General features: G+C 36.7%; 1 protein-coding gene and 2 pseudogenes across 2 annotated transcripts; all 3 read left to right on the forward strand.

The window, feature by feature from the left end:
• The first annotated feature begins 3,789 nt into the window (after positions 1-3,789).
• LOC125216996 (cytochrome P450 71AU50-like) lies at positions 3,790-5,542 on the forward strand (annotated as a pseudogene). The gene is made up of 2 exons (XR_016137022.1): positions 3,790-4,667; positions 4,755-5,542. The product of XR_016137022.1 is annotated as a cytochrome P450 71AU50-like (transcript).
• Positions 5,543-7,404: 1,862 nt separating this feature from the next.
• On the forward strand, positions 7,405-8,737 carry LOC125209333 (cytochrome P450 71AU50-like). Its single transcript, XM_048108936.2, has 2 exons — positions 7,405-7,941; positions 8,029-8,737. Exons 1-2 carry the CDS (start codon positions 7,435-7,437, stop codon positions 8,641-8,643), a joined length of 1,122 nt encoding a protein of 373 aa, XP_047964893.2. The 5' UTR covers positions 7,405-7,434; the 3' UTR covers positions 8,644-8,737.
• A 3,662-nt stretch (positions 8,738-12,399) lies between these two features.
• LOC148930247 (cytochrome P450 71AU50 pseudogene) lies at positions 12,400-13,966 on the forward strand (annotated as a pseudogene).
• Positions 13,967-17,622: the final 3,656 nt, after the last annotated feature.

Consider the following 17,622-nt stretch of genomic DNA (forward strand, 5'->3'; position numbering starts at 1 on the left):
CGTGTCCAAAATAAAATGTGCAACTAATACGGGGACGGAGTATATAACAATTAATTTGTACGAAGAAGTAGATGGATCACTAGACATTAAACGATGGTAGGCAAGCCCACATTAACATTAAATTCATATACATGGAAAAGTGTTGGAAAGAGAAATCATAAATATGCCAACCAACATTCATGATGGAGAGTTCCTAAGTGATGGAGAGTTTCTAAGCTATGTAGAGTACCCATTTATATTTATTGATGTACTAAAATGTTCTCATTCATCCTATAAATACTAGGATGATGAGCATTTGGAACACACAAGAAAAAACATCAAGAAATACAATCTCTTTACTCTCTACAGCAAAATGCCTATCCAATCTTTTTATATCTCAGGTAATGACGCACTCAATTGGCTACCTCTTTGGGGAGACACCATTCAGGGGGAGGAAGAGAGTAACCAAACCAACCAGCTAAACCCTAACCCTGTCACAGAAGTCGGTCCAACAGAAGAAGCTGGCAGTACCACTGGGCAGTCTAATCCTCAAGAACAGACCACGCCGTTTCAGGACACCACTGAACTATTAGATCCGTCTTTAAATCCTGAGGATCCTGATATCCCACTTGAAAACACTAACAATGACAGGAGCAATGTAGATGAACTAGTTGCAGGACACAAATATAAGTTGCCTCATAGAAGTACTAGAGGTATTCCACCCCGGAGATATTCGCCGGATTGGAAAGGGCCAAAATCTCGGTACTCTATTTCAAATCTGACACAAGGGCACCTTACTGAAATGGCAAGGGCATTTGAAGCAGCATTGTATGAAGAAGAGGAGATTCCACAATCCTTCGAAATGACGATGAAACACAAACATTGGAGGGAAGCTATGAAGAAAGAGATTGATGCCCTGATAAAAAACGGAACATGGGAAAAATGTACTCTACCTCCAGGAAAGAAGCCTGTAGGATGTCGATGGATTTTCACCATAAAAAGACGTACAGATGGTTCAATCGAGAGATACAAAGCAAGATTGGTGGCTAAAGGATATACTCAAGTATATGGAGTAGACTATGAAGAAACGTTCTCTCCTGTGGCCAAACTAAACACTGTGAGAGCTCTTCTATCTGTTGCAGCATGTAAGGATTGGTCATTGCATCAGTTTGATGTTACGAATGCATTTCTTCACGGAGAACTCGAGAAAAATAAAGAGGTTTGCATGGAGGTCCCTCCAGGATGCTATGACGAATTTGGAAAAGGGCAAGTTTGCAGGTTGAGAAAGACCCTTTATTGATTAAAGCAGTCTCCCAGAGTATGATTTGGTAGATTTTGCCAAGCGATGTTCAAACACGGCTTTAAGCAAAGCCATTTGGACTATACACTTTTTCTGAAGAAAAGGAACGACAAAGTAACATGTTTGATCATTTATGTTGACGACATGATCATAACAGGAGACGATGTCGAAGAAATCCAAAATCTGAGGGAAAGCTTCTTCAAGGAGTTCGAAATGAAGGACTTGGGAGCATTGAAGTACTTTCTATGAATTGAAGTACTAAGGTCAAAATGTGGAATATTCCTAAGGCAGAAGAAATATGTACTTGACTTACTTGCCGAAACGGGCCTTCTGGACTGTAAGCCCGCGGAGACTCCAATGGTACCAAATCATGGGTTGAAGATTGTCGATGGAGCTAAACCTACAGATCGTGAGAAATACCAACGGTTGGTAGGAAAACTCATCTATCTTTCTCACACTAGGTCTGACATCACATATGCAATTGGAGTCGTCAGTCAATTCATGCACCAACCTCAAGAAGATCATATGGACGCTGCCATGAGGATTGTAAGATACTTAAAGGGGACAATCGGCTTTGGAGTCTTCTTAGAAAAAAAGGAAGACTTGGAGATTGATGGATACACCGATGCTGATTGGGCAAGCAATCCAGTTGATAGAAAATCTACTGGAGGATATTTTACCTTTGTTGGGTTACCTTGTCACTTGGAGGAGCAAGAAGCAGAAAGTTGTAGCTCTATCAAGTGCAGAAGCCGAATTACGAGGAATCAGAAGTGGCCTGATGGAGATACTTTGGCTTAGGAGATTGTTAACAGAAATTGGCTTTTCGCCTACTCGGAAGAGTCAACTTTTCTGTGACTATAAAGCTGCAATTAGTGTTTCAGAAAATCCCGTACAACATGACAGGACCAAGCATGTTGAGGTCGATCGTCACTTTATCAAAGAGAAGCTTGAAAGCGGGATTATTGAGTTCCCATTTGTCCGATCCGAGCAACAACTAGCAGACATTCTCACCAAGGCACTGGGTCCTACAAAATCCAAAGAATTCCTTGACAAGTTAAGTATCAGGGTTACCGTTTCTCAACTTGAGGGGGAGTGTTGGAAAGAGAAATCATAAATATGCCGCCCAACATTCATGATAGAGAGTTCCTAAGTGATGTAGAGTTTCTAAGCTATGTAGAGTACCAATTTACATTTATTGATGTACTAGAATGTTCTCATTCATCCTATAAATACTAGGATGATGAGCATTTGGAACACACAAGAAAAAACATCAAGAAATACAATTTCTTTACTCTCTACAGCAAAATGCCTATCCAATCCTTTTATATCTCTCTCAATTACCACCTCTAAGAAAAAGACGTAGCAAAAATGATTTGAATGGAAACACACATCTATAAAATCCGTTCAAACTTATAAGGAGAGCGAGGAAGTAGTGGTGGGCTACTGTGATGTAGATTATGCTACTAATCTGAATAATAGAAAATCTCAAACTGGCTATTTGTTTACTATGTTTGGACCAGTGGTTAGTTGGAAGTCAGCTTTATAGAGTATTGTTGCCTTATCAACATATGACACTAACATCAGCTGTGCAAGAAAGCTTTTATATTCAGGGTGTTATTTCAGATTTTGGTTTTGATTAGAAGACCATGGTTGTCCATTGTGACAGTGGCTCGGCTATGTGCTTAGCTAGACATCAATATTTTTCATGAGAGGAGACTACATTTAATCAGAGATGAGACTGAGAAAGGAAGAGTGAAGATGATCAAGATTGACACCTTGCACAATCCAGCTGACATGCTCACCAAGTCTCTAGGAAGAGACAAGTTTGGTCATTGCAAGGAGCTGATCAAGGTTTGCTGCAAGAACTGAAGTGTGTACTCAGGTGGAGAATTGTAAGAAATGAGTCCACACTTAGCTCTAAACATGAAGAATTAAAGGATAAAAAAGGGAATAAAAAACTAGCCGTTAGAGTTAGTTATTCTATTAGGGTATGAGCTGTCAGAGTTCTAGTTCTTGATTCTTGGCTCCAATTCGGTTAGGAGCAGTTACCATTTTGTTTCAACTACTTAAATAGTCGTTTTACTTGTATCTTGTAGTTATTATTCAATCAATAAAGAGAATTCCCTTTTCTCCAAGAAACTACTCTCTCTTCATCAAATTGGTGTGTGTTCTCTCTGTGTGTGTTCATATCGAGTGTGAGTGAATTCCTAAAGAGTGTGTGAGCCTTGTGTGCCAAGTTAACAATTAGAATGATCGATTAGGCCTGATTAAGCTTAAATAACTTTAAGATGCTAGAAGAAGTATATAATAATTAATTTGTACGAAGAAGTACATGGATGACTAGACAATTAAAAGATGTTAGGCAAGCCCACAATAACATTAAATTCATATACATGGAAAAGACGTAGCAGAATTTATATGAATGAAAACACACATCTATAAATCCATTCAAACAAGCTTATAAAGAGATCTATCAATCCTCAATCACACCATAAATTTAGAAAAAAAAAATGGAGCTTACTTGGTTTTGGCTTACGGTCGTGGCCATTTTAGCCAGTTCTTTGGCTTCTTTGGCTACGAGGACGAAGAAGAAGCGGCCTCCAGGTCCAAAAGGGATCCCTATTCTGGGAAATCTACACATGCTCCGGAAAAATCCTCACCAAGACCTGCAAAGGATTACCAAAGACCGCGGCCCCATTATGTACATGAGATTTGGGTTCGTTCCAACCATCATCGTTTCATCTCCTGAGGCAGCTGAGCTTTTCCTCAAGACACATGATCTTGTTTTTGCCAGCAGACCACCTCATCAGGCTTCTAAGCATCTCACATGGGATCAGAGGAATCTGGCATTTGGGGCTTACGGTCCGTATTGGCGGAACATGCGCAAGCTATGCACAGTGGAGCTGCTCAGCACCCTTAAGATTAGTTCTTTCCGATCTATGAGAAGGGAAGAGCTTGGTCTTTTTGTTGAATCGCTCAATGAAGCTTCCAGACAACACGTTGCTGTCGATCTTAGTGCCAAGGTCGCGTCCCTGACCGCAGAGATGAGCTGCAGAATGGTCTTTGGAAAGAAATATAATGACAAAGACATAGATGACAGAGGCTTCAAAGCTGTGATCCAAGAAACGATGAAACTAATAGCAGTTCCCAATTTGGGTGATTACTTTCCTTTCCTTGGAGTCTTGGATCTTCAAGGGCTGACAAGGAAGATGAAAAGGCACTCGACAAAGTTTTTAATGTTTTCTTTGACAAAGTTATAGAAGACCATGTTCAAGCAGGGGATCGTCCTGAGCAGGCCAAAGACATTGTTGATACAATGATGTCCATACTGCAAAGTGGAGAATCTGAATTTCAGTTTGACATACGTAATATCAAGGCCATTATGATGGTAAGCACATGGTCCAATGAATAATTCTACATCTTTTTTGGATAAACATTTACTCAGTAATAAGTTGATGACAAATTTCATTTGCAGGACTTGCTCGCTGGTTCAATGGACACAGCAGCAGCATCGGTTGAGTGGATACTCTCCGAACTGTTGAGAAATCCAACAGTTATGAGGAAACTACAGAAAGAGTTGGAACAAGTTGTAGGATTAAAGAGGATGGTTGAGGAGTCTGACCTGGACCAACTCGAATATCTCGACATGGTTGTAAAGGAAGGCTTTAGGTTGCATCCAGTTGCTCCGTTGTTGTTACCTCACTATTCTAGGGAAGACAGCAAGGTTAATGGCTATGACATACCAAAAGGATCAAGAATACTCATCAACACATATGCAATCGGGCGCGATCCAAATGTATGGACTGATCCGGAGATGTTCATTCCAGAGAGATTTACCGGCAGTGACATTGAGGTTAGGGGAAAACATTTCCAGCTCCTCCCATTTGGCGCTGGGAGGAGAGGTTGCCCCGGAATCCAACTGGGGCTCATCCAAGTTCGACTGATCGTGTCACAGTTAGTCCACTGCTTCGATTGGCAGCTCCCAAATGATATGTCGCCAAAGGAGCTAGACATGAATGAGGAATTTGGCCTCGTTGTTTCAAGGGCCAATCATCTCATGGCAATCCCGACGTTTCAGTTGCAGAACTAGCATGTGAAGCAAACTTGTTAAAATTTGCTTCCTGAAAACAATCTATATAGGAGCAAAGTAAGACAAGCTAAATAAGTACTCAAAGCCAGGCTATGAGATATCAAAATTATATCAAGTCATGTTTGAATATTGCATAGTTGTTCTGCTGAAATATGAAATCATTAATTATGAATTTGAGCAATACATGTATTCTTCTTTAATTATGTTCAGTACAAGCATTTTATCCCAATCATGTACAAACACAATTTAGAATTATAAGATTATAAGTTTATAACAGATGATTAGGGCCAAACTATAAAAAAGTGTTATTCCCTCCGTTCCCTCATAGTTGAGGCGGAACTTTTCGGCACGGAGTTTAAGAAATGAATGTTGAGTGTGTTAAATAAATAGATAAAAAAGTAAGAATGAGAAAAAAGGTAGAGAGAATAAAGTAAAAAGTGAATAAAGTAGAGAGAATAAAGTATGAGAGAGTAAAGTAAAAAAGAGAAAAAAGTTACTATAGATGGAAATGACTCAACTATGAGGGAACTTCCCGAAATGGAAAAATGACTCAACTATGAAGGAACGGAGGGAGTAGTAGCCTGAACACAGTTTCAAACTGCATTTATAAAAGGGTAAAACCTACAGTTTTCAATATCCCTAAAATATAATGTAGCTAAATTAAAGCTGAAGTGTCAATTAATATTGAACAACTGATCTCAAATTTTACAAACTTTTGTATAACTTTAGGTTTTCCCACAAATTTAAACTTGATTATAAATATAATAAACTTTTTTTTCCAAGCAGAAGTTGCAATCCTGACCATAATTAGCTGCAAACTTGCAAATGGAAAAATTTTAATTTGGTATGTGTTGTGTAGATCTGAGATTGTGTTTCGATTATGGAATAAATGACATTAAGATTTAAGACATGGACATATTAGGTCAAAAAATCGTTGCCATTTATTATTTCACCTAAAAGAAACACCAATATTTTATTACTATACAATTCAATGATATATACAAATTTTCTAGTTCCGTCACGTAATCAACATCTCACTCAAATTGGTGGTTTCTGTGAAATATTAATATTGCACCTAAAATGGCAAATTGTTTATCATCATGCGAAACATCTAGCTTTACTTTTGAAAAGTTAAAAAACTTTTCATATAGTAATATTTTTAAAACTTCCTAATAAATACGCATACCATTTCGTCACAAATCTATGTGTTTGACATTTTGCTTTTAAATAATTTGATTGAATAGATGAATAACTAAAGCATATCATAAATCATTTTTTTTGGAACAGTTTTCTAACTTTTTTCCGATTTTAGTATACAGACCCCACGGGGAGTAATCAATTGCTAACTACAACTAATTTAAGGTCATAGGATTTTAGAAAACTTGTGGTCTACAATTTGCCACGTGTAATTTTCGTTTTTATTAATAAAATAAAAAAAGATAAAAAAAACTTCAAATTAGAGCTTTGGATGAAAATGTCAATATAGTGTTTCGAAAATATCAACACAATGCTTTAAGAATGTTAACCCCTTGCTTATATTGACATTCTACATGTATTATATTAACATATTTTATATAGCATGTTGACATTTCTGCTTATACGAAAAATTTAAAATTTTTTTATTTTTTTTTTCAAATTTTGACGTCGGAACATATGCATGTAGGATATCGTTGGAATCCTTATGAAATTATCTTTAATTTTGATATATGTTATATGAATTTAAAGTTTTAGGATTTCTTTTAAAAGTTAGTTATAACGAAACATGTAGTTAATTGACATTAATACCCCTATTGATATTTTTTGGAATTAATCCTATGGCCTTATTGACGTTTTTCGTTGATCGTATTGACATTTAGGGATTAATGATCTAAGCCCCTAATTTGAATATCTAATGGCTATTATTTAATTGTAGTTAACAATTAAGTTATGAGTTAACAATATAACACTCCCCCATACCCCACATTCTACTAACTTTTTACACTCACAATTAATTACTATAAAACTAATACCACCTCTGTCCACCATTACCCATTTGAGTTCGACTTACGGATTGTATTGGCAGAACATGCGCAAGCTATGCACCGTGGAGCTGCTCAGCACCCTTAAGATCAGTTCTTTCCGATCTATGAGAAGGGAGGAGCTTGGTCTTTTTGTTGAATCGCTCAATGAAGCTTCCAGACTACACGTTGCTGTCGATCTTAGTGCCAAGGTCGTGTCCCTGACCGCAGAGATAAGCTGCAGAATGATGTTTGGTAAGAAATATAATGACAAAGACATAGATGAGAGAGGCTTCAAAGGTGTGCTCCAAGAAGTGATGACACTAGTAGCAGCTCCCAATTTGGGTGATTACTTTCCTTTCCTTGAAGTCTTGGATCTCCAAGGACTGACAAGGAAGCTGAAGGCAATCGCAAAAGTTTTTGATGTTTTCTTTGAGAAAATTATAGAAGATCATGTTCAAGCAGGGGATCGTCCTGGGCAGGCCAAAGACATTGTTGATACCATGATGTCCATAATGCAACGTGGAGAATCTGAATTTCAGTTCGACATACGTAATATCAAGGCCATTATGCTGGTAAGCACATGGTCCAGTGAATAATTCTACATCTTGTTAAGATAAACGTTTGCTCAGTAATAAGTTGATGACGAACTTCATTTGCAGGACTTGCTCGTAGCTTCAATGGACACAGCATCAGCTTCGGTAGAGTGGATACTCTCCGAACTGTTGAGAAATCCAACAGTTATGAAGAAACTACAGAAAGAGTTGGAACAAGTTGTGGGATTGAAGAGGATGGTTGAGGAGTCTGACCTCGACCAGCTCGAATATCTCGACATGGTTGTGAAGGAAAGCTTTAGGCTGCACCCAGCGGCTCCGCTGTTGTTACCTCACTATTCTAGGGAAGACAGCAAGGTTAATGGCTATGACATACCAAAAGGATCAAGAATTCTCGTCAACACATACGCAATCGGGCGCGATCCAAATGTATGGACTGATCCGGAGATGTTCATTCCAGAGAGATTCATCGGCAGTGACATTGATGTTAGGGGAAAACATTTCCAGCTCCTCCCATTTGGGTCAGGGAGGAGAGGTTGCCCCGGAATACAACTGGGGCTCATCCAAGTTCGACTGATCGTGTCACAGTTAGTCCACTGCTTCGATTGGCAGCTGCCGAATGATATGTCGCCAGAGGAACTGGACATGAATGAGGAATTTGGCATTGTTGTTTCAAGGGTTAATCATCTCATGGCAATCCCAACCTGTCGGTTGCACAACTAGATTATTAAGCAAACTTGTAAAAATTTGCTTCTGAAAACAATTTAAATAAGACAAGCTAAATAAGTACTCACAGCCAGGCTATAAGATATCAAAACTATTTCAAGTCAAGTTCAATTATTGCATAGTTGTTCAATTTAGAGTAAGATTATAACAGATGAATAGGGCCAAATTATTAAGAAGAGTTAGTAGGCTGAGCACAGAACAATATGATTAACAATTCATCAAACACATTGCGGGCGATCTTAAATAGGCACACATATACCATTCCAATTATCCCCACAAACAAAAAAACCTTCACACCGATATCTACAATCTAAATTCAACAATGCAAAGAGGTAAACAAACGACAAATTTACCTTTAACGGTGGAGATAGAGGAAAAGCCCAAATATCTCCCTCGCTTTCAACTTTCAAGCAAAGCAAGCCGAAATCAGTTTAGAGACTAAATGAGTTTTCCTGTTTGGTGATATTTTTAAAAGTAAAACTAAAAATAAAAATAATAAAATAAATTATTTAATGATGAGAATATTGGGGCATCTACTATGATCTGTATTTTACCACAAAATGTTAATATTAAATTTGACATTTTTTATAATAAAAAAATACTACTAATAAATTAAGAGTTGTATGGTTCAACGAGAGGATGGCATTTGTCTTTTTAATATTTTGAAAATTTATAAAAAATCATGTTTAATGGCTGATTGGTCATTAATTATATTATTGTTGCTAATTTTCCAAGATCCCAAAATAAAAAATAATGTAACTAAATTAATGCTGAAGTCTCAATTAAATATTTAATAATTGATCTCAAATTTCACAAACTTTTGTCTAAGTTTAGGTTTTTCCACAAATTTAAAACTTGAATGTAAATATGTAATTATAATAAACTTTGTTGCTATTATTATTTTTATTTCCAAGCACAAGTTGCAATGCTGCCCATAATTAGCTTCAAACTTGCAAATGGAAAATTTTTAATTTGGTATGAGTTGTGTAGATCTGAGATTATGTGTTTCGAATCGATTATGTCATAAATTACGTTAAGATTTAAGACAGACGTATTAGGTCAAAAAATTGTTTCCAATTATTATTTCACCTAAAAGAAACACCAATATATTATTATTTTATGAATATATTAATAGAATATCATCATAACTTATCGTCTATGCCCGACGAGAAAAAAATAAAATAAAAGTATTTTATTATACAATTCCAAATTTTCAGTTCCGTCACATAATCAGCAATCTTACTCAAATTAGTGGTTTCTGTGAAATGTAATTATTGCACCTAAAATGTATACTTTTATTAGGAGAAATATAAGTTTTGCTCCTTTCTAATTTGTGTTCATTGTATAGTTTGATTTAGGAATTTGTTTGTTCGTTAGCTAATTTACATGTTCCTAAATTATTCAATTTACAAATAATCTAAAATAATGGAAGAAAGGATTAGATAAATTTGTTCTATGTCAACCTCGACAACAAGTGGCGATTTGGAGGAGGCACAATCAACAACGGTGTACAAACGAAATGAGAATGGTTTTTTTTTCTTTTACATTAATGAGAAGTAAAATTATACTCACAACTCAAACTTCATAAAATTTCAAAACAACATCGTTTGAAGTCGTCCTCTCCTGAATTTTAGAAGTAAGAATTCACCTTATAAAATCATCCACTCATTTGTAGAGTAAGAATCACCATTTTATCAATGTAGGAAAAGGAGTTTCAATGCGTCCATTATTATTACTCATGATAGTGGACGACACGTGTGCAGAAATGGTAAAGTGTAAAAAAAAATGATTAAGATATAGTAAATGGTATGTAGTCCAATTCATTAGAGATTAAAACTTACTATTTCAATAGAAGGCTACTAATTTTTGTTGACGACCCAAAATGAAAAACAAAATTATTGATTGTAGACGATATTTTCGTTACCTATCTCTTTCCATTCATACTTTCACTCTTCTTCTCCACATATATACACACACATTAGATACAATCTCTCTTTCATGCAACATCAAGATTATCACTATAATAGTTTAAACATAAATCTCAATTGGAATGATCGCTTTAAGGTTGATTAAGCTAAAATAACTTCAGCAGTCTCCAGAATTTCTCACTTTACTTTATTTTCACAAAGTAAAAAAAAAAATTTTAATCCGAGATGAGTCAAAATAGTTCTTCAAATGGCTCAATACAATAACACTACAACATTTTGAGTAATGTAGTAATTGTTAATTTTTACTAAGTAGATAGATCAATAGACAACAAAAGATGGTAGGCAATCCCACGTTAAATTCATATACATGGAAAAGACATAGCAGAATTAATATGTGAATGAAAACACACATCTATGAATCCATTCAAACAAGCTTACAAACAAAGATATATCAATGAGTAAAGGCCAAAATTGGTCCTGAACATATGGTCATTTTACGATTTTGGTCATAAACTTTATCTTTTGGATTTTTTGATCCTGCACATTTCAAATCGGATCACAATTGGTCCTCCGTTTACAATTCCGTTAATTTTATAACGGTGAAAGGATTTAACTCAATTTTGACCGATTAAAACTCTTAATTATAAATTTTAACTCACTAATTATATCATTAATTATTATTCTAATTTATTACACCTAAGCATCTCTCTCCACCTCATCCCAGCTGAATCACCATCCCAACAACGGCGGCGGCGACATAAGAACCGCCTCCGCCAGCCCCGCCACTCCCGACACCTCGCACACCCCCGAGAACTCCTCTGCGCCCTTCCCCGCAAAACCCTCCCTCAGCCGGAACGCCTCAGTGGTGGCTGCGGCGGCCTTCCTGAGGTCCTTGGCGTCCTTCGACAAGGGGACGCGAAGGCGCGAGACGGAGTCGGCGAAGTTGAGGCAGGCGGCGGAGCCCCGGTGCGGTTTTTCACATTCACATTTCACAATTCAATTACACACACAAAAAAAGTACAATTTCCATTTTTTTCACGGTGCTTCAATCGCAATTTGGAATTCAGCAAAAAGGAATTGAAATTACAAGAACCAAAAAACACTGAATCAAAAGGAAAAAAAAAAAAGAAAAAACAAAATCCTACTAATTCCTAAACTATTGGATTCAATTATTTAGTTTTTCTTTGTTGTTGACACTGGAAAAAAAAAAAAAAAAAAAAAACAAAATCCTACTAATTCCTAAACTATTGGATTCAATTATTTAGTTTTTCTTTGTTGTTGACACTACTCAGCCTGACCCTGGCAGCAAGGAAATCTTGATCGTTATCTCTGTTGCTTAGCCGAATTGGGAGTAGATACCTCATCGGCATGAACAAATTGTGCTTGGTTATGGAGTTTCACCTTTATAGCGTCAGATTTGGGGGTAAGGCTGCCCACGCTTTCCGCCGTACCAACAGGCGGCCGCCGCTTCTCGGAAGTGTTCTGCTTGAGGACTCCAGAAGGCGTGCTCGGCGGCGTTGGCGTTACACCGTCGTTGGACTTGGATTTACCCTCCTGTCACCAAATTCAATTTATTTTTAACAGAAACTAATTTTGATTATTAAATAATTAAAATGCTTAAATTGGTCAAAATTGAGTTAAATCCGTTGACCGTTATAAAATTAACGGAATTGTAAACGGAGGACCAATTGTGATCCGATTTGAAATGTGCAGGACCAAAAAACTCAAAAGATAAAGTTTAGGACAAAAATCGTTATATGTTTAGGACCAGTTTTGACCTTTACTCTATATCAATCCTAAATCACACAATAAATTTTGCAAAAAAATGGAACTTACTTGGTTTTGGCTTTCGGTCGTGGCCATTTTAGCTGGTTCTTTGGCTTCGTTGGCTACGAGGACGAAGAAGAAGCGGCCTCCAGGTCCAAAAGGGGTCCCTATTCTGGGAAATCTACACATGCTGGGGAAGAATCCTCACCAAGATCTGCAAAGGATTGCCAAAGACCACGGCCCCATTATGTACATGCGATTTGGGTTCGTTCCAATCATCGTCGTTTCATCTCCTGAGGCAGCTGAGCTTTTCCTCAAAACACACGATCTTGTTTTTGCCAGCAGACCACCTCATCAGGCTACTAAGTATCTCTCATGGGATCAGAGGAATCTGGCATTTGGGGCTTACAGTCCGTATTGGCGGAACATGCGCAAGCTATGCACCGTGGAGCTGCTCAGCCCCCTTAAGATCAATTCTTTCCGGCCTATGAGAAGGGAGACGCTTGCTCATTTTGTTGAATCCCTCAAGGAAGCATCCCGACAACACGTTGCGGTTGATCTTAGTGCCAAGGTCGCGTCCCTGACCGCAGAGATGAGCTGCAGACTAGTGTTTGGCAAGAAATATGCTGACAAGGACATAGATGAGAGAGGCTTCAAAACTGTGATCCAAGAATGGACTAAACTAGTAGCAGTTCCCAATTTGGGTGATTACTTTCCTTTCCTTGGAGTTTTGGATCTCCAAGGGATGACAAGGAAGATGAAGGCACTCGCAAAAGTTTTTGATGATTTTTTGAGAAAATTATAGAAGACCATGCTCGAGCAGGGGATCGTCCTGAGCAGGCCAAAGACATTGTTGATACCATGATGTCCATAATGCAAAGTGGAGAATCTGAATTTCAGTTCGACAGACGTAATATCAAGGCCATTATGATGGTAAGCACATGGTCCAATGAATAATTCTACATCTTTTTTGGATATACATTTGCTCAGCAATAAGTTGATGACGAATTTCATTTGCAGGACTTGCTCACAGCTTCAATGGACGCAGCAGCAGCATCGGTTGAGTGGATATTCTCCGACCTGTTGAGAAATCCAACAGTTATGAAGAAACTACAGAAAGAGTTGGAACAAGTTGTGGGATTGAAGAGGATGGTTGAGGAGTGTTTGTAAAGGAAGGCTTTAGGCTGCATCCAGCGGTTCCGCTGTTGGTTCCTCACTATTCTAGGGAAGACAGCAAGGTTAATGGCTATGACATATCAAAAGATTCAAGAATACTCGTAAACGCCTATGCAATTGGACGTGATCCAAATGTATGGACTGATCCGGAAATGTTCATTCCGGAAAGGTTCACTGGAAGTGACATTGATGTTAAGGGACAGCATTTCCAGCTCCTACCATTTGGGTCTGGGAGGAGAGGTTGCCCCAGAATCCAACTGGGGCTCATCCAACTTCGACTGATCGTGTCACAGTTAGTCCAACGCTTCGATTGGCAGCTGCCAAATGATAAGTTGCCAGAGGAACTGGACATGAATGAGGAATTTGGCCTTGTTGTTTCAAGGGCCAATCATCTCATGGCAATCCCGACGTTGCAGTTGCAGAAACTAGCATTTGAAGCAAACTTGTAAAAATTTGCTTCCTGAAAACAATCTATAAAGAATCAAAGTAAGATAAGCTAAATAAGTACTCACAGTCAGGCTATGAGATATCAAAATTATTTCCAAGTCAAGTTCAATTATTGCATTGTTGTTCAGCTGAAATATGAAATCATGCATTTGAACAAAATATACATTCTTCTTTAACTATGTTCTGTTATCCCAATCATGTTCAAACACAATTTAGGGTAAGATTATAACATATAATTAGGGCCAAATTATTAAGAAGAGTTAGTTTAGTCGCCTGTGCACAGTTTATAAAAGGGCGAAACCTACACTTCTCAAATTATAATTCTACGATTTTCAATTCGATCACAGCTATAGATTGGTTAAACAACTTCGTCGGCAAGAAACAGAAGAATCAAGTATAAGTGATTAACAATTTATCAAACACGTTGCAGGCAAACATTTAAATAGGCACACAGACACCTCTCCAAAATATCCCACACACAGAAAACCGATCAACATTTATGTATAATCTTGAATCAAAAACGCAAACAAGGATTGCTGAGGCAAACAAACGACAATTTACCTTTAACAATGGAGATAGAGGAAACGCCCAAATATATCTCTCGCTCAACTTTGAAGCAAACCAAGCCGAAATCAGAATATAGAATTATGAGATGTTATTATCATTTATCACAATATAAAAGTTAAATGTGACATTTATATTTTCTTGCTAATTTTCCACTATCCCCAAAAAATCCCCAAAAATATAACCTAAGGAGCATGTTAGGGTGCACCTCCTCTTAAATAACACCGTACCACCCTTCCTAGCCAATCATTCATACACGTAGACGAATAATAAGCTGCCACGTGACAAAAAAAAAAGAAAAAAAAAATCTGAAAAACTTGGCCATCAATTTGCTGCTCTTTATAAGCAATTTTTCTTGTCCAACAATATTCGACACACTATACAGCAATCTATAGATTGTTGTGTAGTGTTTGTAATATTGTTGTGTAGCGTTTATAATATTGATGTATAGGTTTGTGTTAAAATGACAACCCCTCTTAAAGTGACACCGTGACACCACTTATACATCAATATTATAAACGCTACACAACAATATTACAAACACTACACAACAATCTATAGATTGCTGTATAGTGTGTCGGATATTGCTGGACAAGAAAAATTGTTGGATAAAGAGCAACGAATTGCTGGCCGTCTTTTTCAGATTTTTTTTATTTTTTGCCACGTGACAGCTTATTATTCGTCCACGTGTACAAATGATTGGCTAGGAATGGTGGTAAGGTGTTATTTTAAGTGGTGGTGGCACCTTAACATGCCCCTATAAGCTAATATAGCTCAATTAAAGGAGAAGTATTGATTAAATATTAAACTCAAAATTAGTAAAAGTCAAAATATGAAAAGTTTTAAATTAATAATGTGGACCATTCAATCTACTAACACTACTTCCACTATTTTCTCTTATGTCTTGTATATTTTTTTCATTTCTCTTTTACTTACCAATTGTATATTAAAATCTATGTCATCTATAATTTTATTTATTTTTTGAAGATGAAGGGAGTATGATTTTAGTTTCTTCACAAATTTAAACTTGATTGTAAGTATTACTCCTTCTATTCACTCAAGATATCCACATTATTGAGTAACACGAGGTTTTAGGAGAAGTTGTTTGAATATTTTATAGAGGAAAGAGGAGAGATTGATTTATTTCTAAATATAGAAAGTGGACATCTTGAGTGAGACAGAAAGAGTAGTATCGGGTTGTTGCTAACCTCACATTTATTACGAAGTACTCTCTCCCTTCCAACTAAGTTGAGTCGTATTCATTTTTTGAAAAATCCCAACTAAATTGAGTCATTTCATTATTTTAATTAAAAACAAAACATTCAATCACCCTTGCTTTATTCAATCACCTAATTTACTGCTCCGTATCTCTTTATTATCAACTCCAATCACCTTCTATATAATTTTCAATTTCCGAAGTTAGTTCAGTTAAGTAACTGTAAAAAAACAATAAATAATTAGTTTAATACTATTGCACCTAAAATTAGTGGTTTATTAATATTGCACCTAAAATTGGTGGTTTATGAGTTGTTTTTCTTCTTGAGTATTTATTACGAGAAATATTAGTTTTGTTCTTTCATTCTGTTGTTCAATACTTCAATGTATAGTTTGAGTTAGGAATTTGTTTGTTCGTTAGCTTGTTTACATATTCCTAACTTATTTATTTTTCAAGTAATCTATAAAAAATGAAACAAATGATTAGATAAATTTGTTCTATGTCAACATCGACCAATGGTGGTATTAGCAAATAATTTTGGTGGGAGCGATAATCAATAGGAGCGAACGAACAAAATTTGAAACAGATTTTTTCTTTCACATTAATGCGGTGTAAAATTGTGGTTTCACAAATCAAACTTTACAAAATCTCAAAACGGCATTGTTTGACAATGTCTTCTTTGGAATTTTATATATTAGTGTGACCACCGACGACCTAGTATTTTCTGCCAACCCTTAATCGTCTTTACTATTAAGAAAGAGGTGTTCCCTCCGTCCCATAGTAGATGTCACACTTGAGAGATGACACGAGATTTTAGGAGATGCTATTTTGTCTGTTAAGTGGTGAGAGAAAATATAATTTTATAATTGATATGAGAATGACTTTTTGCAAAATAGGAAATGTGACATCCTTTGTGGGACAAACTAAAAAGGAAAGTATAACATCTACTGTGGGACGGAGGGAGTAATAAAATGGGCCAAAATCCAACAACAATGGCAACAAGTTGCCATCATGCAGAACATTTTGCTACCATTGCGGGACGGATCCATGTGTTTGAATTTCTTCTTTGAAGTAATTTGATTGAATAGATGAATAAGTAAAACATATGGGAATTAGGATCATCATTTTGTTGACGTGGTCCAAAGGATTTTAATACGTCCACTATTGTTAATCATGATGGTGGACAATACGAGTTTAAGCAAATAGCTGATATAGTAGGAAAAAAGTGGTTAGTGTATTGTAAATGGAATTGTGGCCCAATTCATTAGATATAAAAATTTATTAAAATAGAAGCCACAAATTTTTGTTAACAACCCAAAATGAAAAATAAGACAATTTACGTTACCTATCTCCTCCGCGCATACTTGACTCTTCTTCTCTCATACTTTCACTCTTCTTCTCTCATATCTGATTGCCTCTGATTACCTCTATCTCCTCTATCTTTTTTTTTTATTTTTCGTTTGCCAGTTTTTTCATAGAGCTAGGGTTTTTGATTTCGTGAAAATTTCTGCTGATTGTTCCGGGAGAGATCTTCAGGCCGGATATGTTGTTGTTTCCTGCCGTAGTTCTTCCGCAAAGTCTGTCAGTTTTTTTTCTCTCTTCGGCGTTAATTTCCGCCGATCTGAAATTTCGAATCTGTTTCCTCTCTCGTTATCTCTTCACTGAAATTGTTATGTTTTCACCAATTGATCGGTGATTTCTCTATCTTCTGATCTCAATTGAGTTTTCAATTTTCTCAATTCCGATTGTATCGGTTCTCTCTGCTTCAGGATTCATGTTTGGTTTAGTATGTTGAAGTATGGAGTTGTATGCTCCGATTTCACAATTATAACCTGTTTTTGAATCTGAGGTATCAGTTTTGTTTTCGATCTGTGAATC

The sequence above is a fragment of the Salvia hispanica genome, chromosome 3 (assembly GCF_029641045.1).
Source record: "Salvia hispanica isolate PSC_SH4W2 chromosome 3, Shi_PSC_v1, whole genome shotgun sequence".
NCBI classification, from domain to species: domain Eukaryota; kingdom Viridiplantae; phylum Streptophyta; class Magnoliopsida; order Lamiales; family Lamiaceae; genus Salvia; species Salvia hispanica.